We start from the raw sequence: 26,885 nt of genomic DNA on the forward strand, positions 1-26,885 counted from the left end.
AGGTGTCAGGGTGATAAATTGACCATGAAAACATAGGTATAGACACCTTATTCGTAATATTATCATGTATATTTTTTCCAGATATTGAGCAAAATAGGTTTTTCGGTAATGGCGTCACTAATTCAGTGATTGAGGGGGGAAAGCCACGGGTCAGACCCAGCAGCAATGCATTTTTGTGATGTCGATGGATGACCCGACCCCATCAGCCCATGAGGTCAAACGTTCCGGCGCTTTTCACTTGAATAAACCTTCTGGGCTCCTGGACTAAAGGTCTTCATCCACAGCTTGATGGAGTAATGTCCTCCCTTCTGAGCTGGTGACCTTGTTCAGATTGATGCCATGGATACGATGGCCTTCAATACCATTGGAATCTCCCACAAAGAAGCATAGTCTCTGGTCTTATCAATTCCACACCACAGAAAGGTCGGTGGTCTCCCTGTCTTATACCGCCTTTCTTCTAGTTTTGCACCCTCTGTTCTTCCTTACTTCCTCTCCTCCTCCCTCCCCCTTCTCCAAGATTTCTGCGGGGCAGACGCATTCTGCCTGTAACCGTCTTCTAGTGTACTTGCCCTGTCCCTTCATTGTCATTCTTCCCTCCTGGACTTTAAGACAGCTGTTGACCACAATCTCATGTCATCCTCCATCCACACTAATGATCTTTTCCACCCACATTAACACTCTCCAAGCCCACGTCTTTCCGAGTTTACAGTTTTCCCTTACACTTCTGTGAGTGAGAGTTTGCAGCTGTATCCATCTACTTCACACCCTGTTTCCTTCCCCATGCCGTCATACTATTTCTCCAAGTCTCCCTCTGTTTTATCCCTCAACATCTCTATTGGTATGTTTCCCCTCTAGCCCATACCCACTCCTCTTTCTACTGTTCTTTTTGTTCTGTTATGTCTTGATTTGTTATGTGTTCTATTCTTCCACGCACGGGCCTCAACACTGTCTACAAAAAAATATTTAATCTTCATCAACCATACCCTGAATGGAGTTCTTTCCATAAACTCCAAGTTTTAGAAATGAATATTGTCATTCCATATTCAAGTTCAGGTGACAGATCCTTTGGGTGAAGCTTATAGTTCTTTTTGGATTAAGACATTTTAAGACAAGTCTTCCGACTTTGCGTGCAGACCCTGATTGGGCAAGTCTCAACCTGGGTGCCCTCATGTGTATCGAGTGCTCGGGCATACACCGCAATCTCGGCACTCATCTCTCTCGTGTGCGCTCACTGGACCTTGATGATTGGCCCACTGAGCTTGTTGCTGTCATGATGACGATGGGAAATGCTCTTGCGAACAGTGTTTGGGAGGGGGAAGTGCCTTCTGCGGTGACAAAACCCTCACCAGACTCTCCACGGTGAGTTTCTGCAAACCTCTTTTGCCTTGTGTCACATAATTTCTAAGCTATTGCTTATTTATTTAAATGGGTTGTTCATTTTATGTTAAGTTGAAAATATTGCTTTGTATATATGACAATACAAAGCCATATTTCCAGCATCAAGCTCCTTCCAAATCAAGTAGTTGTTAGATTAGTTGGGAAGTGTGTGTGTGTGCGCGTGTGTGTGCGTGTTGCAGGCAGGAGGATGGAGGAAGGTTATCTGCAAATCCCCGCATTGACCACTTTTTCCTGCTGATCAAACCATTAAGGCAGAAACAGCACTTTGCAGTACTTGTGTTGATGTGAACTCGAGGAACCCGTTGACCATTGCACAATGTATATTTTGGGTGGTGGGCATTGATAATTCCCCTTAAAGATCTCCTTACCCCTCACTCGACCCAAGCTGCCATGGCCTACCGTAGATCAAGTTGTGCTGTTCCAAGTATTTTTTTTATTTCCTCATAGGTTAACAACCATTGTATAAGGTTTGTGTAAACAATTGAATAAGAAATATGTGAACAAAGCTGCTGAATAACGAGTTTTTGAGACTTTGAAGTTCGAATCTGGAAAAAGATAATAACTTGTCGATGAATAAAGCCTGTAATACATGCATTTTATAAGCAAAATATAAAATTGGCGAGTTGGATTACATACGTAAGCGATGCAGTGGGGAAGGAGAGTGGAGTGGAGGGAAAGGAAGTAATAAAATTTCTGATAGAACGGATTAACGGATTTCTGAACGGATTAATTATTACCTCCGCTACCTAAGGTGGATGGAGTTTATGTTTTCACCCCTGTCTGTCTGTGAGCAGGATATCTCATAAGGTTACAGACGGATTCGGACGGAATTTGTGGACGGGTTGAGTGTGTCGAGGCCTAATTCATTCGATTTGTTGTAGATCCAGATCCAGATACTATATTTTCTAAGTAATTCTTACCACGAGATCTGGGCTCAAAAACCATGTCACATGATATTTCAAAACGTTATGGACGGATTATGACAAAACTTGGTGGATGAGTTGGTTCGGTGACGAGGACAAGCTGATTAGATTTTGCTTCAGGTCCGGATGCAGATATAGCCGATCAGTGGGATGCAAAACGTAAACTGTTCAGTCTGACGACGGAGGTTTGCACTCTACTGAGTGTCATTCTCGTTCACATTGGATCAATACTGAATCAAAAAAGTTGATATTGATCATTATATATTTCTTGCAAATGATGAATTTTTTTCTTTTTTGGGGAAATATTTTCGCTGTCTTTTTTCTGGATTTTTTTTTTTCTTGAACATTGAAAATATTGCTTTTTATTGCATGTGGCTATTGAGAGTATAAATCTCATGGATGTGTCACTCGTGGACAGTTTGTTCGGTTTATCTTAAAAGTACCATGTAGCACCATTGAGCTGCCTTCTCTCCAGCATCATTGTAATCGAGGTAGATTACTATTGTGCAGATGCACATTTGTTACCATTGCAAACCAAAGCTCAAGTTTACAACTTATAAAGTCGTTCAACAATCTTCAATATCAAGTCATGCAACAATCTTCAAAATATTTATATGCAATCCAACTACTCAAGGAAGTGATACTGACTATTTACTGCCATTTCTCAAAATATTTTAAATTACCTTTATTGGTTACTTTTATCCAGTTTTTTCAAAAATAGGTAGGACTTGGTTTTTATTTTTATTTTTTTGTGTTTGTAATGTGCTAAGTATAAATTACGAAAGTTGATGGTTCGGCAAAATTCCAAATCATTTTATGACTAGATACCGCATGCACATTCAAGTAGTATCAGCCTTTTTACCATTTCCACATTCCAGTAGTATCGGCCCTATTACCAGTTCCACATTCCAGTCGTTGCACATTCCATCAGACTGTTGTTTTTTTTTAATATCGACTTTTTATTCGTAGTTTAATTTCCAGATATTTTCACTGAAGCATGCAATATTTTACAGAGCACCAAAATCAAATTACCCAGGGAACAATCAGGTTCATTTAGGCTTTCTGAAGATCACCCAGGGAAATAGGAGAAGCTGACATTTTAGGTGTTAACCCTTTATCAGAGCAAAAAAGTAACAATTGAAATGATGAGCCTTTTTTGCTCCGACAAAGGGTAATGCCTGAAACGTCAGCTTCTCCTTGCTTCCCATGGCAGTAAGCATACCTCAATCAACATTCTGTTGATATAATCCGTTTTTCTACCTTTCGAACAACGCAGAACGACAGCAGTCTTCACGAGCAACATTCATTCTTCATTTTATTTTTTAGTTATCCTGGCAGTTCTTGGGAGGCATCTGGTAATATGAGGAAACTTGTGTTTAATGCAGCCAACTTTCCAAGCAGCCATTTTATTAAACCCTAAGTGTAAATGTAGTTTACAGTCCTGTTCTTCATCTATTCAGTTGTTATAAATATTCACCACTCTTTCCCCAACTTTATTTGTAGTACTCTAAGCTATGTCATTTAAAATAATAATAAACTAGAATCCGGGCACTCGGTAGAGTAGAGCGCATACCTTCGCCGCAGCTACTGTTCTGTACTTGGCATGGGAGTGTATGCGATGTGAAACTTTATGTGAAATGCGATCGATTTTTAAAAATCAGAATTTGAGCAAATCTGTTTCATTCGTCTGTTAATATGCCTCCCCGATTGACAAATCTGCAATTTGAATTTCATTTGAGGTTGAAATGATTGCGGGAGATCGCGTTATAGTGATGACGTCTTGGATGGACATCCTCTTCTTCAGTCGCTCATAACTTTGAGTGAAATACGATCGAGTTAAAAATAGTCAGAATTTGAGCAAATCTGTTTCATTCGTTTGTTAATATGCCTCATCTCTTGACAAATCTGCAATTATAATTTTTTTTGAGGTTGAAATGATCGCGGGAGATCGCGTTATAGTGATGACGTCCTGGATGGACATCTTCTTCTTCAGTCGCTCATAACTTTGAGTGAAATACGATCGAGTTAAAAATAGTCAGAATTTGAGCAAATCTGTTTCCCAAAATCTAATCAAATGTGTCCCGTATAATAACCAATCATCCCACCAAATTTCATGCAATTCGGTTGAATACTTTTTGAGTTATGCGATTAACATACACACACACAGACATACAAATAAATACACAGCGATCAAAACATAACCTTCCGCTTTTGCGAAGGTAACAAGGGTTATGACGTCAGAGTGTCATGTCGCATATCACAAGATTGGGCATTGAATTCTGAACATTTTGGCATTAGTTTCATACAAATTGGACACAAATTGACCGCGCTATGGTAAAAAGACGATTTTGACCTTTTCATGACCTTGACCTTGACCTTTGACCCGATCGATTCCAAAATCTAATCAAATGGTTCCCGGATAATAACCTATCATCCCACCAAATTTCATGCGAATTGGTTGAATACTTTTTGAGTTATGCGAATAACATACACACACACACACAGACATACAAATAAATACACAGCGATCAAAACATAACCTTCCGCTTTTGCGAAGGTAATTAACCTGAAATTGCAGACAGAATTATTTATTTTATCTGAGAAGCTAAACGAATCTTCTTCTTCTTTAGTACCTCAAACTTTATGTGAAATGCGATCGATTTTTAAAAATCAGAATTTGAGCAAATCTGTTTCATTCGTCTGTTAATATGCCTCCCCGATTGACAAATCTGCAATTTGAATTTCATTTGAGGTTGAAATGATTGCGGGAGATCGCGTTATAGTGATGACGTCTTGGATGGACATCCTCTTCTTCAGTCGCTCATAACTTTGAGTGAAATACGATCGAGTTAAAAATAGTCAGAATTTGAGCAAATCTGTTTCATTCGTTTGTTAATATGCCTCATCTCTTGACAAATCTGCAATTATAATTTTTTTTGAGGTTGAAATGATCGCGGGAGATCGCGTTATAGTGATGACGTCCTGGATGGACATCTTCTTCTTCAGTCGCTCATAACTTTGAGTGAAATACGATCGAGTTAAAAATAGTCAGAATTTGAGCAAATCTGTTTCCCAAAATCTAATCAAATGTGTCCCGTATAATAACCAATCATCCCACCAAATTTCATGCAATTCGGTTGAATACTTTTTGAGTTATGCGATTAACATACACACACACAGACATACAAATAAATACACAGCGATCAAAACATAACCTTCCGCTTTTGCGAAGGTAACAAGGGTTATGACGTCAGAGTGTCATGTCGCATATCACAAGATTGGGCATTGAATTCTGAACATTTTGGCATTAGTTTCATACAAATTGGACACAAATTGACCGCGCTATGGTAAAAAGACGATTTTGACCTTTTCATGACCTTGACCTTGACCTTTGACCCGATCGATTCCAAAATCTAATCAAATGGTTCCCGGATAATAACCTATCATCCCACCAAATTTCATGCGAATCGGTTGAATACTTTTTGAGTTATGCGAATAACATACACACACACACACAGACATACAAATAAATACACAGCGATCAAAACATAACCTTCCGCTTTTGCGAAGGTAATAAATACACAGCGATCAAAACATAACCTTCCGCTTTTGCGAAGGTAATTAACCTGAAATTGCAGACAGAATTATTTATTTTATCTGAGAAGCTAAACGAATCTTCTTCTTCTTTAGTACCTCAAACTTTATGTGAAATGCGATCGATTTTTAAAAATCATAATTTGAGCAAATCTGTTTCATTCGTCTGTTAATATGCCTCCCCGATTGACAAATCTGCAATTTGAATTTCATTTGAGGTTGAAATGATTGCGGGAGATCGCGTTATAGTGATGACGTCTTGGATGGACATCCTCTTCTTCAGTCGCTCATAACTTTGAGTGAAATACGATCGAGTTAAAAATAGTCAGAATTTGAGCAAATCTGTTTCATTCGTTTGTTAATATGCCTCATCTCTTGACAAATCTGCAATTATAATTTTTTTTGAGGTTGAAATGATCGCGGGAGATTGCGTTATAGTGATGACGTCCTGGATGGACATCTTCTTCTTCAGTCGCGCATAACTTTGAGTGAAATACGATCGAGTTAAAAATAGTCAGAATTTGAGCAAATCTGTTTCATTCGTTTGTTAATATGCCTCATCTATTGTCAAATCTGCAATTATAATTTTTTTTGAGGTTGAAATGATCGCGGGAGATCGCGTTATAGTGATGACGTCCTGGATAGACATCTTCTTCTTCAGTCGCTCATAACTTGGAGTGAAATACGATCGAGTTAAAAATAGTCAGAATTTGAGCAAATCTGTTTCCCAAAATCTAATCAAATGTGTCCCGTATAATAACCAATCATCCCACCAAATTTCATGCAATTCGGTTGAATACTTTTTGAGTTATGCGATTAACATACACACACACAGACATACAAATAAATACACAGCGATCAAAACATAACCTTCCGCTTTTGCGAAGGTAATAACCACCATACAATTGTGCACTCGAACTTGGAACTTTCTTGAGACTAAAAAGTGTTTATAGCAATTGGGAGATTTTATTCCATGAGCTATTCAGTTGAATCATTCCTGCAACCTCTATGATAATTGAATTTGCTATTCCAGAAATTCAGATTGTGTAACCTTATGGTATTTGGAACCATAAACCTTTCTTGGTGGTGTTATATGTAATGATGGCAATTGTATTGCATTCTTGCATGTATTATGGATGTAAGTTATCCCTGCAATTTTCCTGAAGGTTGAACTAGCCATTACAGATATGCAGCTTTGTAATTGAAGAATAAGACTAACCACAATATGTGGGAAGTGATGTCAATATAGAGAAAATATTTATGTCAATATTGATTCATATATTATGAATGGGAACAATATTGATAAAAATAAATCTCACAATATTGGACATAATGATGGAAATGCTGTGAAAATGAGCATAATGGGGAAATGTTAGAGGAATTCCAACCCTTTATCCTGTAGAAATTATATGTGTGTGAATTTCTACTCACGTGTGGTCATATGGTGGTTAGATGCTTCCTAGCAATCCTCCGTCTCCGTTATGCTTGACAAGCATGGCAAAACAGGAGTAAAGGTGGATATTCTACCGAGATGCAGCCAATGCTCCCCAGAAGCTGGTTGAAGGTCTCGGCAGATAAACTCGTCGTGAAATGATGCTTTTCAGGAGACGAAAATACCAATGCTTCAGGATGACGAGAGAATTGGTGAAGCAAAATTAATATTCCACCAGCAAAAAGCGATCTAAAATGGCGGAAGAAAAAAATAACCCCGGGAAATAGAAAAGTTCGTCGGTTGTCATTAACAGGCGCGGGTGGTGAAGTAGAACTGCTGATAATTAATCCAAGGGAAACCAAAGAACAGTGAAGTAAACTATTTATCTGCTCCATGTAAACGCGCCTTTTAGCTCCAAGTCCCTTGAGATGTGAGAGTCCGCATAAAACAGCCTCTTCTTCTTCACCATACTGCTTTGTCCTCCCGTATTGAGAGAGTTGATTGGTTGTTCCTGGTTTTAAACCACGCCCCACTAACTGAACGTTTGTTAGCAGAGTATGTGAGGAAAAAGCTTGGTGAATTGATTCTGCCTGCACCGTGTGTTCATGAAGAAAACGATGCATGCAAAACTAGAAGTCATTACAAGCCTTTAAAAATTAACTGCAAAGAGAGTAGTCATATGTTGAAAGTTTGCACTGTGATTCGTTGTCATCCATTCATCCTACGAGCTAGCCCATGTCACCTTCACTCTGTCAGAAAACACTCTTCATTTCTTCTGCCTCCACCGACCTCCACCTAACCGGAAAAACAAGCTTACTGACTCTATGTTCGTGACCCAGCTTCCTAATCTGCTCGACCACTGCAATACTCTTCCTGGTTTCGTCTTGATTCTTGGAGATTTCAACGTCCACTACGACCAACCACAACATCCTCTCACTTCAAAGATCATTGACCTCCTTTCTACTTTTAGTCTGTCTCAGTCTGTCTCCCAAACCTACACACGTTAAAGGACACATCCTGGATTGGTTAGTGCACAGATGCGATGATCAGTTGGTGCAGTCCACGTCGGTGACCTGTGCTATCGCCTCGGACCACTTCTGTGTCACCAACCACCTGAGTATTGCTGTTCCTCGTCTTCAGCCCACCTTCATCACTGCCCGCAACATTCGTGCCATCGACCGTTCCGCCTTTAAAGAGGACCTTCACACCCGTCTCTCTGGCCGTTCCTATGTCACTGCAGAAGACCTCGACTCTTGCCTCCGCACAGCGTTAGACTGTCATGCTCCAGCGACACGGCACGCCGTTCCCAGACGCAGGTTCAGCGCAGTCAGCGACGAAGTCAGGGCTGCCAAAAAGGAACAACCGACCTTATATTGGCTTGAGGCTTTGTTTTTTGTCTCAGCGGTTCTCCGATCGCGCTGCAATTACTTTCCGGTCTCTGTTTTTCACGGTCTTTTCATCCCATACTTCCTTGTTTTAAAATCTCAAAAAAAAAAAATCAATTTCCTTCTGTTCTTATTCGTTTATTCGTTCTTATTTATTTGTTCGTTCGTTCTTCGACCACGTTGTTTGTGATCACGTGAGCACGTTGTTAAAAAAATGTCTCATCTGACCCCTGAAGACCTGTATTCGGTCATATTCTATAACACCGTTTTCTTCTTCTTCTATAAAAGGATGCTTTCGACTTGCTCACCAAATCTATTCATTCCAAAAAAAAATTCCATCTCTTCTAGTGCATCTTTCATTCATTCCCTAAACTCTCCAGCACTCCATCCTCCCTCCAGCGTCCTCAAACGTATTTTTGACTCGAATGTCTCAAGAAACTCATTTTGCAATAAATGTTCGTTTCCCATTAATCGTACATTTTTCAAAATCCCATCACCCCAAAATCCCATTTCCCATCACCCCTCCCCTCTAAATCTACCCCCTTGCCCCTCCCCTCCAAATCATCCGAATCACCCATTCCTTTCAAATCTCCCCCCACACCCTTCCCCTCCGAGACTCTCCCTCGCTCCTCCCCTCCGAGACTCCCCTCTCACCCCTCCTCCTCAAAGCGTCCTCCCCGCTTCTTCCCCCTTCCAACTTTCACCTTCATCTCCCTCAACCTTCTGCCTCGCTCATCCCCCTCGTCAAATAACACCTCACTGCGCCTCTCCCAATCACCATCAAACCTTTTGCCTGCCCCATTCTTCCCTTTCTCCAAGCTATTCTGTAATCTCCGACACACCTTCAACAGCTCTCCCTACCTCTTCCTCCTCTTCCACATCTTACCCTACATCTTACCCTTACCCTAACGCTCCCCCCCCCCCCCCCTGTTCTGTATCCGATGCTCCCCCTTCCTCTTCCTTAACAGTATGGACCTCAAACATCCGGGGCCTTCGCTCAAACTTGTCTGATCTCTCCATACAGGTTGCTTCTGACAAACCAGACGTGATCTGCTTAACAGAAACTTTCCTCCTTCATGATGTCTCTGATTCCTTGGTATCTCTCCCAGGTTACTCCCTTCTCCGGTATGATAGACCTGAGCCTCGTCCTGGAGGTGGGGTTGCTATCTTTATAAAAAACTCTCTTCCTCACTCGCCCTGCACTGCCCTCTCTCCACCTCACCCCCAGGAATACCTTTGGCTACGGCTTCCCCTTCGCTCCCACCTTTTGTTCATATGTGTGTTGTACCGTCCACCAAACAGTGATGACTCCATCTACATCTCGCTGTCTGAGAATATGGACCACCTTCTATCTACCCATCCCAACTCTCTCTTCCTCATATGTGGTGATTACAACTGTCACCATGCCAGTTGGCTGGGTGTGGGTACCTCTCTCACCAGCCATGGCTCTTCAGCAAAGGACTTCTGTGACTCACTGGGACTAACACAATCTGTCAATTTCCCGACCCGGATTTCAGTCAACGGAGCATCTTCTCTTCTGGACTTGGTTATGACTAACTTCCCTGAAAATGTCTGCTGCTCTTCTTCTGCTCCAATCGGCTCTTCTGATCATGTGCTTGTTAAAGTGGACATCTCTCTGACCATTCTCAGAGAGCCTCCTCAGCGTCGGCGAGTCTGGCATTTCACTCAGGCCAACTGGCACGGTCTTCAAGCAGCCATCAATCATCTGGACTGGTCTCCCATCTCTACTGCCTCTGACATAAATTCTTCCTGGGAATTCTTCCAAAGCAAACTGCTCTCTCTCATGCACAGATTTATCCCATCTCATCTTCTGTTGTCATACCCTTCCTCCCGTCCATGGTACACGGAATCTTGTGGTGAGGCTATTGCCCAGAAACAACTTGCTTTCGTCTCCTGGAAAGCAAATCCAACGGAAGGAAATCTCATTTCCTTTCACAAAGCCCGAAACAAGTGTGTGTCCACCCTCAGGAGAGCCAGGAAACAATATCTCTCCGTTCTCAGGACCGAACTCTCTTATCTGTCTCCCTCTTCCAAATCCTGGTGGCGTCTGGTCAAATCTGTTTCTGGTGTTTGTTCCCCCTCCATCCCATCCCTCACCTCAAATGGCCACACGGCTGACTCCGCACGTGAAAAAGCTGAATGCCTCAACTCTGTGTTTGCCTCTAAATCTTGTGTCCCAAACCCATCCCTCTCTGTACCCACCGTACCCAGTCGTACCCAGCTGCTCCTGGACTCTGTGTCCTTTCCTCCTGACAAGGTGGAAAAGTTTCTGTCAACCCTCGACTCGGATTCTGCAACTGGACCTGACGGCATCAGCCCACGGGTCCTAAAATCCTGTTCCTCCGCTTTTTCACTCCCTCTCTCTGTTCTCTTCACCCTCTCTTTTGCTCAAGGTCATCTTCCATCTGGTTGGAAATCTGCCAACATCACCGCTTTGCACAAAAAAGGTGTAAAAACAGATCCCAGCAACTACAGACCAATCAGCCTTCTCCCAATTATCAGCAAAGTCATGGAATCCATCATTGCTTCAGATATGAAATCTTTCCTCTTCTCCAATGGCTTGATCTCTGATCATCAATTTGGTTTCAGACCTGGACACTCTACTCTGGACATGCTGCTTCTGCTTTCGCAACAATGGATGGAGGTCCTCAATGCCAAACAGGAAATTAGAGCAGTCTCCCTTGACATATCACGTGCCTTCGATACGGTCTGGCACCCCGCTCTGCTCACCAAACTCTCCTCTTTTGGTATCCATGGAAATCTCCACGCATGGCTTGCAGACTTCCTCTCTAGTCATAGTCAACGTGTGGCCCTGAATGGGTTTCTCTCATCTCCTCTTCCTGTTCAGGCTGGAGTTCCACAAGGCAGTGTTCTCGGCCCTGTGCTTTTTCTGGTCTTCATCAATGATCTCTCTGACTCTTGAAAATCCTCTGTATCTCTTTGCTGATGACTCTACTCTCTGTCGCTCCATTCTTCATCCCTCAGATCGGCAGTCTGCAGCCTCCTCACTCTCTGCAGACCTGGACAAAATCACAGACTGGGCAAACAAGTGGAACATGTCTTTCAATCCTGACAAATCTCACACTCTTACGATGTCTCTCTGAAAAGACTGACTGGACAACCCTCCCATCCACTTTCTGAATAATCCTCTCCAAGAAGTTCTGTCACTCAAGCTTTTGGGTCTCACTATCTGCCATGATCTTTCCTGGGAAAACCACATTTCAAATCTGGCCTCCAAAGCCAGTCGCCGACTGGGTATCCTCCGTCGTGCGAAGTCCTTCCTTGGCACACCTGAGCTCCTCACCACATACAAGGCTTTCATCCGCAGCTCAATGGAATACTGCTCTCCCCTCTGGGCTGCTGCTCCTGCCTCACACCTAGCTCGTCTTCACGCTGTTGAAACCAAAGCATTCAGAATCATTGGAATCTCCCGCGATGAAGCTAACTCCAAGGGCCTCTCACTCACTCACCGCAGGCAGGTTGGTGGTCTTTCCGTCTTCTACCGACTCCTATCTGGCCTTGCCCCCCCCCAGCTCTCTCTGGGCTCTGTCCCACAAATATTCCTACAGTTCGCACAAGATCTGCCTGCAACCCTCTTATGGTCAAACTGCCAAAATCAAGACTTTCTGCTCACCTTCACTCCTTCATTCCTCTTTTCTCCCGCCTCTGGAACAAACTCCCTCACTCTCTTCAATCCCACTCCACCCTCCAGGTCTTTAAAACAGCTGTTCACCACCATCTCTTATCTTCCCCCATTCAAAACCTTGATCTTTTCTACCCCCGCTAATTTCACCCCAATTCCACTTTTTTGAAATACCAACTTCTGTCCTGGAAGTCCTTGGTGTCCTTGTGTTTTCTACTTCTCCCTCCCCCCCCCCTTCCCACGCCTCCTCCCCCCAACCCTTCCACACATCTCCCTGCTCTCAAATGTTGTGTTTGTGTGCTTCCCCTTCTCTCCCCATCTTGTTTTCCGCTCCCTATTTTTATATATTTTGTTTGTCTGGTTGATTTGTTTGTGAAGTAAATGTTAGCTCTTTCACGAGCCTCGATTCAGTATACAAAAAAAAAAAAAAAAAAAAAAAAAAAAAAAACGACGTGCCGAGAGACAGTGGCTGAAGACTGGCCTCACAGTCCATAAACAGTTGTATAACATAGCTAAAAGACTCGTCATAAAAATCATTCTGAAAGTAAAAACGTCATATATTTCTGATCGGATTACTAGGAGCTGCTCCTGCAAGCAACTGTTCAGCATTACCAACCGCCTGTTTGCCACCAAAAATAAATCCGTTCTTCCCACTGTGTTTCCTCAAAACGAACTACCCCAACGCTTCCTGCATTTCTTTCACAATAAAATTCAGTCAATAAGAAACAATCTTGACAAGCAGTCACTCCTTTCCTTCGATGATGCTGAACACTGCTTTCACGGACGACCTCTTAGTTTGTTTACTCCTGTTACTGAGGAAATTGTCAAATGTACAATCCTCAAGTCAAACACAAAAACATGTGATCTCGACCCCCTTCCCACCGATTTGTTTATTGAGTGTTTGGACACCCTCCTCCCATTTATTACTGCAGTTATCAATGATTCTCTGACCGGGTTCATTTCCGCTTCTCTTTAAGCAAGCTCTTGTTAAACCACTTCTTAAAAAGCCCACCCTTGACCTTAACGACATGAAAAATTACCATCCTATCTCCAACCTGTCTTTCCTGTCAAAGATGACAGAAAGAATTGTGCTATCACAGATGAATGACCATCTACTTTCAAATAATCTTTTCAATTCTCACCAGTCAGCATATAGACCAGGCCATAGCACCGAGACCCCTCTCCTAAGAATAACCAATGATCTTCTGACCTCTCGACTGTGTTAAGGTTTCCGTTCTTGCTCTTTTGGACTTGTCTGCCACCTTTGACACGATTGACCATAGTGTCTTAATTCGTCGTCTTGAAATCACATTTGGTATAACTGGTACTCCCCTTTCTTGGCTGATGTCCTATCTTACTGATAGAGTGCAAACAATTATTGTTGTCAATGGCCAGAAATCAGCCCCTTCTCCGCTTTCCTTTGGTGTTCCCCAGGGCTCAGTCCTGGGACCTATCCTCTTTCCTTTGTACACTCAGCCTCTATTTGATCTTGTTGCCAGACATTCAGTTGATCACCACGCCTTTGCGGATGACAATCAGCTGTACAAAGGAAGCACGATTCAACAAATCGTGCCCACTGTTGAAGTGTTAGAAGGCTGTATTGCCGACGTGAAGGCGTGGATGACCCAAAACAAACTTCAGCTGAACGATGCTAAAACAGAGTCTATGATTGTAAGATCGCACAGATGTCCTCTACAATGTTCACTTCCTACCACTATTCATGTTGGTGAAACTGATGAAAACTTCGTTTCGTCGGCCAAGAACCGTGGTGTGGTTTTCGACTGTAACATGACATTTTCCAAGCAAGTACTTCAAACTTGCAAATCAGCATACTTTCAGCTGCGAAAGATCGCATCCATTCGCCACTTTCTTACTCCTCAAGCTGCTCTAACTCTGGTCTGTGCCCTTGTCCTCTCAAGGCTAGACTATTGTAATTCTTTGTATGCTGGCTGCCCTCAGTTTCTCTTGGATAAGTTACAAAAGGTTCAAAACTTTGCCGCTCGTCTTGTCTATAAGGCGAAGACGTCTGACCATGTTACTCCGCTTCTTGAATCTTTACACTGGCTGCCTGCCTGTCTCTGCTCGTGTGCAATACAAAATTTGCACACTATGTTATAAATCATTGTGTGGAACGGGACCTCACTATCTCTCCGATTTGCTCACTCTCTATGAACCTTGGCGACGGCTTCGTTCAAGCGACGACTCTATGACCTTAGAGCCGCCGCGCACCAGCACCAAGTCATTTGGCGAAAAATCCTTTTCCTTTGCTGCACCTCTGCTCTGGAATGACTTGCCTTCCTCTGTTCGACGTGTTGACTCTCTTCCTGCCTTTAAAACCTCCCTCAAAACCTATCTGTTTCACAAGTCTTTCAAAGTCTAAGTCCTGTTTTCCCTTTGGTTTGAGGTGGGACAGAGATCGAGAGTATGCCTGTATACATGTGTGGGGGAGGGAGGGGAGGAGGAGGGGGAGTACACATCTGTGGGTTTTGAATGGGGAGGGAGAGGAATAGGGCAAGAGTGAAGGTGTGTGTGAGTGTGTATGTTTGTGTATGTGTGTGCGGTGTGTGTGCGTTCGCATGATAATGTAAAGCGCCATGAGGGTCGTTAACTCTGCTTGATGGGGCTATATAAGACTCCTTTATTATTATTATTATTATTATTATTATTATTATTATTATTATCCAACAAACCAAAGAATTCCGCAAGTATAAAGCTTATAAAGGAACAAGCAGTCATGCACAGTGGTGATGGCCTAGAAACCATCAAGTGAGATTGCTTTGGTCATCTAGCAAGAATCGAAGGAGACAATCTGGAGAAAGTGTTGATGCAAAAATAATAGATCAAAGCAAGCTTGGGGTCGACCGAGAAGCAGTTAGATGGATGTGTAACAGCACTAATTCAGAGATAAAAGTGTGGGGTGTGGGGAGAGGGTCAGGAGGGGGATGTAGGTGTAGATGTGGAATGAGGAATGTTGTCGTCATGATAACTGGGGAAAAACTGTCAAACGACTCATTAAAAGCCAACAACAACCTGCACATTACAACATAAAATGTTCCACAGTATATTGTTGTGGGGATGTGAATAGGGGTGACTTGTGTAAAATAGATTAGCTATACCATTATTACATGTCTCATGTAAGTGTGTGGTTTCTGTATGAAAACAATTTGTTTGGGAGATTATAATCATGACCCCACCCCACATAATGTCTACAAGATTCCCCACCGTTTTCCCTCATTAAGTCTTTAAATAATTCTCTACGTAATCTGTCTATTTGTTTTCTTTCAAGTGAACTGCAATTAACCAGCTCAAGCCCAGCAAATGCTCCCCCTCATCCCTTTGACCCCTACCCTGAGGGCGGCAAGAGTAACGCCTCGAGATTGTGTGCTAAGGTAAGAACCACAGCCCATTCTGGAGACCGCCAGAACTGCCTGAAACAGCTCGCAACTGTGGGTGGTGCAAGAAGCATGTGAGGCCAGATGGAGACCCAAAGCAGGGTTAAGAAATTGGTTAATTGTTAATTGTGTCTGTCTGTCTGCAGGCGTAAGTCTATGATCGAGGAACAACTTCATTTAAATTTACTTCTTTTTTTTTTTATACTGTAGAACACATATCAGAACACAAACCTACAGTTCAATGGTACTTTGGCTCTGAATTTGGCAAGTTGTCCAGAATCTAGTCCTGAGCATGTATGTGCACATAGGATAAAAGTAATTTTATATTCTATCTGCCTGCCTAGCAGCAAAACAAAATTGAAAATCATTCCAAACAGGAAACTTAGTTTTTAGGCACATCATAAAGGACAACAGGCACAAATAACTATTTTAATGCGTTCAATAAGGTGGTGTGAAAGATAGTGCAACTTCCAAAAAAGGTTTTTTTCCTCCCCCTACAGCCTTTAAAACTTTTATTTTATTTTAATTTAATTATTTACTTGATCACTGGTGGAACACAAATTGCCTTATTGGCACTTCCAAAAACCTCCAGTTTAGCAGTATGTCATGGGACACAATATTACACCATTTACGCCATCTCGACGAATCAACATTTGCCTTTGTCAAATATCAAGATTGCGTTGGGGAATATAAAGATTCAGACAAAATTGTGGTTTGTAGGAAATGGATTCTGTTCTGCAAAAGCAAGAGTTGAGAAGATTCTTTCCATGCACTTTTTCTCAAGACTGAGAGAAGTAAGGTGTGCTATGAACTCTCACAGTTGAATTGAGAATTGTGATACATGTACCTTTCTTTCCTCTTGTTCTTCCTATCCCACTTTCCTTGATCATTTATTAAACCTGTTACCACCATTGGAGTGGCGGCCCAGTGCGTTGTTCATGAAATTATAACTGCGGGACTAGTAAACTCGCGGCCATTGGAAATTTGGTGCAAAACCTTCGTTAGGAAGTTGTAACATCGCCGTATGATTCCCGAAGGTTCACTTGGCCCCAAGTCCTAATTAAACGGGAAAATTACCATCAGTGGCAGAGGTTCTGTATGTCGGAAACCTAAGCAAAGATCTGTTCAGATTTCCCGGCGTACAGTTTCTGAGGACAATCCTTAGCTAAATTGGTGACCTCCCAGGTGGAATGTCTGACCACATGTCCACCCCGCAGTATACCATTACAATATACCGTTTGACCTCAATCACGGGACCATCAACAGAACAGCAAACAGCAGGGTAAATTGTTTAATGAGATCATATCCTTTGGCCATGAATATCATATTATGAATGAATATCGATGTTTGAATGAAACCAACTTTGTTTTGTCAATCTCTGCCCAACACAAATAAAAATAAGTAAGTAATTGTATAAATTTTGGCACCTGATGTCAGCATCTATTGCATTTTCGATCAGAAAATAATGACGGTATACTTCAGAATAAAACCTTGTGAGAAGTAATTGGTACAGCTTTCTTGTATTCCTAAATTTTGAAGGGATATTGGCACACTCTCACATTATTGGGTTTCATGTTTAAGAGAATCCCAAATAACATCAATAAAAGCCATTAAACATACCAAACCATATGTGTTAACACCCATTTCAGCACTTTCAAATAGCCTGCCAGAGTTGAATGATCTGCCTAATTGGATCAGAGCTCGCACTGGGGAAGAAGCTGGAAATTACATTGTCATTTTAAGACTTTCTCACATTGACAATTTTTTGTTCAATGAATTTGAAGTTCATGGGGCGACATGTAGAGAGCATACCTCCGCAAGGTTGAACAGTTTGTTTTGTAACCCACCAATGGGTCGGGTCGGGATCCGGACCTGAACCAAAATCTAATCTGCGTATTCTTGTCACCTTCCCAACTCATTCACCTGGTTTTGTCATAGGTCATCCACAACTTTTTGAAATATCATGCTATACATCGTTTTTGGCCCTATCACTCAATGGTGAAGAATCATTTAAAATTCTCTGATCCAAATCCAGATTTGAGTCTTCACCAAAATTGAATCTATTCTTCCTTGTCACACACACAACCTGTCCACCAACTTTCGTCCGAATCCGTCCATAACTTTTTGAGATATCGTGCCATATATCACGTTTTGCCTTATCTCTCAATGGTGAAGAATCACTTTAAAAATCGCAGACCCATTAACTAACCCGTTAGATTGGCAGTTTGTGTGGTCCAGCATTAAGGTGCTTGTGAAAAGCAAATCGCCTGTCGGCTTTCGCTTGGCCATTTGTCAGGCTAATTTGCCACGGTCATGTGAATTAAATCACCGATTCACACCCAAATTAACCCAGGCAGACAGGGAGACCTTCTCATCCCATGCCCGCCTGGTAGAGAAATGCTGTTGAAGACCCTCGACCGTTACAATATATTTTAGCTAACCCGAATTGAAATGTTGTTATGGTGTCTTTCTGAGGCGATCGCCATTTTCATGGTCTGGGGGTTTTGTTTCTAAAAAATAAAAATAAAAAAGGGACGGGGGACTATGGATAGTGGAATGTTGACTTAGTAGTACAATTTAAAGTACATTTTGATTTCATAACGTACTGTTGGGTAACATAAAAACTGTGTTGTCTTATACACATGGTGCTCTTGTTTATTCATTATTGTTTGTTGGTCCGCAGTTTGCATTCCATAGGCTTTCCATAGTTGTTAGCGTGTTTTAAATACAGCCTCCAGTCCTTCATGATGAACCGCCTTTAGAGGCCATTTTTCCCCGCAGAGCGGGGGTTGGCCTTTTTTGGCCACCGTGGTCCCCTTTTTGAAGCAATGTTTTACAGCCGTATGCCTTTCCTGCCGCCAACCCGGTTAGTCGCCTCTAGCGACACACAGTGAATTACCAGTGAACTGGTACTCAATTTTGCCGACCTCGGAAGGACAACAGGCAACAGGACGACAACCCCCCAGGCGTTAATTCAGCGATCGACTGGGATTCAAACCCAGGATCCTAGGATCCCAAGCTGGCACCCTAACCGCTGAGCCAACACCAGGCTTGCAGTCTGACATGATGCACATAATTTGGCTGCTTCTCCATTGCTTTGTTTACCCAAACATACCTTGACGTCACAACATTGCTGACAATTGTTTGTTCCACAGGCTATGGGAAGGTCAGAGTGGAGGTCAATTTGAAACCGATCTGGGTTAAGAATACATTCAAATTACAAATTAAATAAGAATAAGAATAATAGCATTGTGACAAAGCAAATATTAATTTATACTAATAATATTAACAACTATAATAATCATAGTATCATTTGGCAATAATAACAACGAACATGTAATCCCAGCCCTGGCATAAGCACATCAGGGCTTGGTGAAAGCCAAGCTAATGCTCAAGCAGTACAGCAGGCAGGTATGCTACACGTCCGTGAAGACCAATGGAAATTTAGTGCAATGGACCAACAAGCCCACTAGTGTATTTAAAACTGTAATGAAGCTGCTTGTGTAAGAAGCCTTAAAACTCATTGGCTAAAGAACTGACTTAACTCAACCCAGAATGGCCAGGAAGAAAATCCTGAGTCCGCCATGTTAGTTTTCTGGTAAGTCTTAGATCTCTTCGGAAGTACTCACAATTTGAATTATTTGAGCCATTGAATCACACTGTGTAGTTTCTTAACATATCATATATTGATGAATTACCCTGCCTCTGAAACAGCAGGGACAGTTTATAGCTGGGTTGACATTTGAACCCAGGCCAGACTCTTAGAGTGAGTGTGATTGCGTACCTGTTGGCCATCTTGCTGTGGTGGAGAGATTCATTGCTTTGTAGCCACTGAAAATATTTTTCAATTCTCTCTCCAATTTGTAGTTCACTTGTCACATTGCTTTTCTAATTATATTCCTCTAATTTATTTTGCCTTCATAACTCCGGGGATGTCCCCAAGGAAAACCGAGCCGCGATAATGCCACGGAAGCTTGTGGAGTTTAAAGCTTGAAAAGCACTCGCCAAGTGGCTTAAGCAATCAGGCAAGCACTCCAACGAAACGGTCCACCTGTCGATTCACTGAATATGGAGAAGGAGGGATCTTGTTCTTCTTTATAAGTTTTATGGCACTTTCACAGCTGTGGGGCTCTATATATGCCAAGCCCCCCAGACATATTACAGTGATGAACGAAAGAGCCTTTAGGTCACTTATACTGAGTTTCTCCGTAATGCTTTCTGAGTTTGAAGAAGAAGAAGAATTTATCAGTCGCTGAATTTCTCCATAATGCCTTCCGAGTTTCCAAAATAAAAAATTTGTCACTGAGTTTGAAGAAGATCTGGTTGGTGTGTTTCACAAAAAAGACGCAGGGAATAATAAATGATCATTTATGTTGATGTTTTGCCAATCTCATTCGTAGCTGAGTTTCTCCATCATGTTTTGAAGAAGAAGAAGATAAGCGCTAATGCTTTCTTCATGCAGTTTCTCTTTATTCTGTTTGTTTCCAATCACAATAATAGAATTATGAGAAATGGGAATACAGTTGAAGCCTTTTGCAATTTGAAAAAACATCCGATGTATCGTCTCATCGATATATGAGACGTGTTTTACAATTGGTAAAAGTATGCTGTATATACGTTCTGTTGTTCAAATACATAAAATAAGAAGTAAAAATATATCTCGAATTTTGCCAGGATCCTGACTAATTAATTACGTTTTTGTTACATTTGTATTTGCACCAATTGTAAAACACAGCTGCTTTTTCCTGCCCATTTCTCAATAAGCCTTTTTCTTTTCTTTTTTCTTTTTTGCAAATTCTCTGTGGCAGCTGAAAAATTCCATTTTGCGAGTGACTGATTTAACGATCTGGCGCATAATTAATGAGCTGATTATCTTAATGTTAAATATGTCCGGCAGCAATTATTCTGACCTTTTTCTTGTCTCAACTGCTCTCTGCCGCTCCTCAGTAAGTGCTCTTGGCCTCCTCCTCCTCCTCCTGTTACTCCTCCTCATCTCCCACTTCTTCCCTCCGCCGCCCCTCTCCCCATTTATTAGCTCTATGCAGCTAACATCTTCCCACACGGACTGATAACTGAGGTCCTTAACATAATCCTATTCCTTCAAAAAAGGGAATGACTATTAACACCTTGACCTGCCCTTCCGTGCAAACTTCAATTGGCTTATTTTGACTTTTTAATATATATATATATATATTTTTTTTTTTTGTTAAACTGAGCTGATTTGCTCTTTGCCCGTTTTTCTTGTTGGATGTTGATAATCACAACCCGTGGTATTCCTGTTGTCAGTAAGGGTTGTTAATGCTTCTTCAGTAAGGGTCATGTTCGGATTTTACGATGGTTAAGAATTTTCCAAATTTTATTATTTCCTTTTTCTTTCCCAACGATGATTTTGCAACAAAATGAACAGTGTTTGTGAAATGCTCATTCCCAGGCCCGGCATCAGTGAAAGTGTGCTCAGCTGGAAAGCGCTCATTCTCACAGTCATCTATCTTTCTGCACTATCAATTATCTGCCTGCCCCTTTACTCCAACTCTCCCCCCCCTGCCACACTACTTCCCCCAAAACCCCCACATCCTCCTAATTAATTTCCATCATGTTTGATACCTGGCTTTTTTCTTTCTTTCTTTATTTCCCTTTCTTCTTCACTTGGCTGACGGCTCAGGATTTTAGGCTCACTCAGACATGTTGATCGGTCAGTGAATTAGCAAAGCTGTCCAGCAAATATGAACACAAAATTACATTGCTTGCTGGGCACACAAGCGAGGTTATCCAACGGCTAATCGGTCCCTTAGCGCATCTTCCCGGCACCATATCGGAATGGCATCAATCAGCATAACCTGCCGTTACCTCCTGGCTGCCTCAAATTCGCCTATTTGAAATTGCAGGCAACTTTGTTTCCTTATTTATTCATAAATATACTTGGTTGTAAATCTGTTTTCTTTGTTTTCTCCCCACTTGTTAAAGTTCCCCAGCAGTGAATCTTTGGGGACATTTGGTGATGGTGTTGGCAATGATTTCAGCAGTTTGCATATGTGCACCCAGGCTTTGTTGGTTGTTGTGCCAAATAAAGACAGGACCTATGGTATTTTTAAACCTCCTCCCATTTTTCCCTCTAATAAGCAGACCTCACTTTAATTGCTTGTTAATTACACCCGCTATGCCTCTCGGTAATGCTCGGCACCCTGGCATAATTAGCAGGCAATCAGTGGTGGGGGCTGCGTGTTAATTTCCACCCCAGGCTAATTTAATTAATCATGCCCACCCTCCCTCAACGTTAATGGGATGCACACAGGTCATTTGTTTGGTGATGCCAGGCCATTTCTTCGTTCCATTTTTGCAGTTCTTGTCTTCCTTTCCTCCATTGTGGTTACTCCAGCGCTATTACATGCAAGCCACATTGAATCACTGGGGAAAACTCTTTTTTTTTTTGGCCCATTTGCAAAGCACACAAAACCTGTTCTTTACAAAGCACACAAGACCTGACTATGCCTGATCTTTGAACCAGCACTATAGCTTTTATGGCATCTGAATATTTGCAACACTTGTGTAGTTGTTTTCAATACTTACATGGACACAAGTTTCTTGTCGTCTCTCCTTTCCAGGTTTTTTTATTTCCTATATTTTGCCAAATAACAACTTTTTGTTGATTGAACTTTTTTTTCAGTTCCTTATTACCTCCTACTTTCTCGGTAGTTTTGAACTTTTTTTCATTTCCTTATTACACCACGTACCTTCTCATTGTTGACCTTCTTTAATCTTGTGAATCACATGCACATTTACCACTGCTCCTTTGTCATTCATTGTTACCTTCATTTTTTTTATTCTTGTTTTCATCCGACTACAAGGTATAAATCTTGACTTTGTCTTTTGTAACCATTTTTCCCCCTGTTAATTAACTCTCTTTACCTATACCTTTATCCAGAGAGGACAAGGAACGCTGGATCAGGGCCAAATATGAGCAGTGCCTGTTCTTGCCACCTCTTCCACCATCTGAGCTGTCCCTGGGCCAGCGTCTACTTCGTGCTACCGTGGAAGATGATTTGCCTGCCGCCATCCTCCTCCTCGCCCTCGCCTCCCGTGACGAAGTTAACGAGTCATATGGTGATGGAGATGGACGCACAGCTCTACACCTCGCCTGCGCCATGGCAAATGTCGCCCTCGCTCAGCTTCTCATTTGGGTAGGTCTTTCTTCGCACAGCATGATGTCTTCCTACGTTTGTTGTCATCATTATTTTATCATCACCATTAACCCTCGTTTTTTTGTGCTATTGCTCTCCACCCCTGTGTATTATCTCCTCTCCTTTTCTGCATTTCCTTATCTGCACCAAATAAATATTACCAATAGCCATACCAATCTCACTAAATCTTTTGGGGAATGTGAATTTTAAGTTCAAGTAAAATTCACCAAAGCTTGACACAAGATGTTTTATCAGTGAATGTTATGCTGAAGATGAATTGGTAAGACATCTTTTCAGTCAAACAAAATTGATTGTGTATCAATCAGACGCTTCCCTGCCCCCATCTTTATTTGCATTTACAACTGTGTTCATTGTTGTGGAAACATTCATGATTAACAATTGGGAGAGAAACAATGTTCACTTGTTGGAGGCTCAAAAGTGTGTTCCAGTTTGTTTTCAACAAGGAAAATACTGTTATGGGCCCATTTTGCTGTTTAACAAAAAAAGATTCTCAGTTATGTACAAACAAAATGTCCACATTACTGCAGTTCTCATTAATAGGACCAGAATATACAGTATAAGATTTTTGCTTATCAGAGTAAGGAAACAAAATGCTTTAAAAACCAGGTCACATTGCCTTTGAAGTAATTATACTTGGCCCTCATTCCAAAGAAATCAATTTGCCATTGTGTTTGTTTTTGTGAACTCAGGATAAAGTATCATGGTGCAAACATCTGGATTTATTTATTGTTCATGTGAAGTTGCATTTCTCAAAATGTATTGAACACCTCTCATCTTAAATGAAACCAACAAAGTCTATTGTTTTTCAACCTACCAATTGTTTTTATATGTTTCTAAATTATCCTTCCCTTCCTCCCCCCTCCGCTCGAGCGGGGAAAATGGCCTTAAAACGATCATTCATTCATTCATTCATTCCTCCCCCCTCTCCTCTTTCTCTTCCCTTGTGTTATGATGTCATACTGCTGTTTCATCATGTTGTGTGTCTATGAAGGATGTGTGCTTATTGAATAGTGAGATCTTAATAAGCGCTTAATGTAATCAAATGTTTTATTTTGCAAAATAATTTTTTAATTGACATGTGTGGGAAAATTACATGCCCAGACCAGGAATCGAACCCAGGTCCTCTGGAAAACCGTACCAGTGCTCTGCCATCGGAGCTATCTGGGCGACCCTGACTGAGCATGCAATTTTCCGACACATATGATTGCCACTCTCTTTCCGTCAATGCTTCCGGGGCACTCGTCAACCATAGGAGCACCAACGGCCAGTGTCTTCCTCAAATTGGGGGGCGGGGTGGGGGCAAATCAATTCATATGTGTGGGAAAATTGCATGCTCAGTCAGGATCGCCCAGATAGCTCAGATGGCAGAGCACTGGTACGGTTTTCCAGAGGACGTGGGTTCGATTCCTGGTCTTGGTATGTAATTTTCCGACACATCAATTCAATGATTTAATCCTGTTCATTAATGAAATATTTTTTGGTTTTAGATGTTTTGCAATGAGTTAAAATTGTAATGTTGTATGTAGTCATCCTTTTCTTTCTTTTTTTTTTTTTTTTGCTCTGAAAACCGGCCCAAATATTTTTGCCATTGACGGGGGATCCTCCTTAATTTTTGTGCGTTCTTATTTCAGCAAGAAAGGTTTGTAAGTAATGTTCAAACAAAGCTAAATTAGTAAAACTTGAACTTGTGAGACAGAGACAGACAGAGAGACAGAGAGAGAGAGAGAGAGAGAGAGAGAGAGAGAGAGAGAGAGAGAGAGAGAGAGAGAGAGACGGACAGAGACAGACAGAGAGAGACAGAGACAGACAGACAGACACAGAGAGAGAGAGACAGACAGACAGACAGATAGAGAGAGAGAGAGAGAGAGAGAGAGAGAGAGAGACAGAGAGACAGAGAGAGACAGAGACAACGAGAACGAAAGTTTCTTTTGAAATCTGATTATCACCAAAAAAAAAAAAAAAAACTTTTTTTAATCCTCCAGACCGGTCACCACTCCGACGCAGGTTTTTTGACTGGAGTGCAGGAATTTGGAATTGGAACAGGGTGCTGATGAAATCAGACAGGAGATTCTGTTTAACATCCATCTGAAGGATGGCACACACATTGATGGCTCAGCCTGCATGTGAAACACCAGGCAGACACTGTATCAAGGGTGTTTCAAAAAAGTGAACCATTTGAACGTTTTATTGCAGAAAAATTACAAAAGGTAGGAGGTTCAGTGATACATTGATGGAAATCATACACCATGCCATTTTCAAATCGCTCATTATACTGCTTGGAATTGACATTTTCAATGTGTGCTCCGCCTCTGTTCAAACTGGCTTTGATGCTGACTCCGAAGTTCTCCACAACTCATCTGCAAGTGGCTGGAGTGGTAGCTTAACAGTAGTCCTCCACCTCCTGCTTCAGAACAGCCAGGGTTTGAGGTCTGTTGGTGTAAACTTGACCTTTGGCAGCACTCCAAAAGAAAAAAATCCAATGGATTCAAATCTGGGCTGTGTGCCCACTCATGCATTGTGCCTCAGCTGATGGCACGATTTCCAAACAGCTGGTAGAACAAGTCAGTGGTTTCACCTGAAGTGTGTGGTGGGGCACCATCCTGCATGAACCATGCAAGTAAGTCTGAGTTGCTTTGGAAACAGTAGTTGAGCGAGATGAGTGTGGAATCGGCTTAAGACCTCGCGCCACCGCTCGCCGTTGGTATCCTCAAACCAATACAGTCGCAGCATACCCCATCTGGCATTCATTGCACAGAAGCAAGTAGACTTGGGGCCCTTGAGAGATGTATCAGACACCTCCTCAGGAAGCTCAGCACCCCAGAAGATATTGTTGATGGCCCCATTCAAATGGAAATGTGCTTCATCACAGAACTACAAGGAGTTGATCCAATTTGGGTACCTTTCCATTCGGTCACTGAACCAATCACACACTCGTCTTGCCATGTCTTTCAGAGTTAGTTTATGCTTTACAGATATGGTGTAGGTGTAGTAGAGCTTGAGTTCAGAAGTGAGAATGCGCCACACAGATGAGGCTGAGATCGCCATTTCTCGGGAACGCTGACGGTGGGACTTCTTGTGACTTTCGAAAGCAGATTCTCTCACAAGTTCCCTTTGTCCTTGATAACACTTGGTGGGTGGCCACTGTTGCCTTTATTTTGATTTTTCACGCTTCCATGTGCTTGGAAGTGCTCCACAAACTGCTGAATGCTCCCATTGGAAGGTCCATTATGGATGTGAACATTGTAATACTGACAATATTGTCAGCGCACCTGCACATCGGATTTTGTCTCAAACCACAAAGTCACGATTTATATTTAATTCCACTGTGAACACCATCGTTGACTTATGGTCATACTGACGACTTGTTGGACATGACATACCACCACCACCATAACTTGCAAGAGAGGAGTGTATAGCATTAGAAACAACAGAATATCAGGCTGCTCAAAGAGTCCACTTTTTTTGAAACACCCTGTAGCTGGATCGAGATTCAAACCAAGACGAGACAGCTCAGAGTCTACTGCGCATAGCTCTGGGCAAAACTGCCAGCCCCTGTTATGCTTTAACTCCGTAAATCAGTGCAAAAAAAAAATTGAAAGAATGAGTTAATGAATACCTCACAATAAGAAACCAGAGGAACCAAGTAAACAAATGCCTGCTTATTATTATTTTTTGCCATTTCTTTATTTTATACTTCACACAATTAAGTCTACAGTTTGATGCAAATCAAAATATACTCTACTGTATCTTTCCTTGGCCATCTTTTTAACTCGATACGTAAAAATTCTGATGAACATGAATATACTGTTTATGTGAGATGTATAACCAAAATTAAAGTAAAATTTGTGGCTTCCATATATTAGCTTGCAGAGGTTTTTTTGCAGAGGCAGCATCCTAC

At 41.8% G+C, this 26,885-nt stretch overlaps 1 protein-coding gene across 5 annotated transcripts in view; it reads left to right on the plus strand.

The window, feature by feature from the left end:
• The window catches only part of LOC137431519 (arf-GAP with GTPase, ANK repeat and PH domain-containing protein 1), a 709,868-nt gene that overhangs the window by 672,051 nt on the left and 10,932 nt on the right, over positions 1-26,885 (plus strand). For all 5 annotated transcript variants that reach the window (XM_078782192.1, XM_068122904.2, XM_068122907.2 and 2 more), the window contains 2 exons: positions 1,134-1,359; positions 22,711-22,966. In XM_078782192.1, coding sequence (XP_078638318.1) covers positions 1,134-1,359; positions 22,711-22,966 — 482 coding nt within the window. The remainder of the gene's footprint in view (positions 1-1,133; positions 1,360-22,710; positions 22,967-26,885) is intronic.

The sequence above is a fragment of the Myxine glutinosa genome, chromosome 7, assembly GCF_964187855.1.
Source record: "Myxine glutinosa chromosome 7, kmMyxGlut1.1, whole genome shotgun sequence".
Taxonomy (NCBI): domain Eukaryota; kingdom Metazoa; phylum Chordata; class Myxini; order Myxiniformes; family Myxinidae; genus Myxine; species Myxine glutinosa.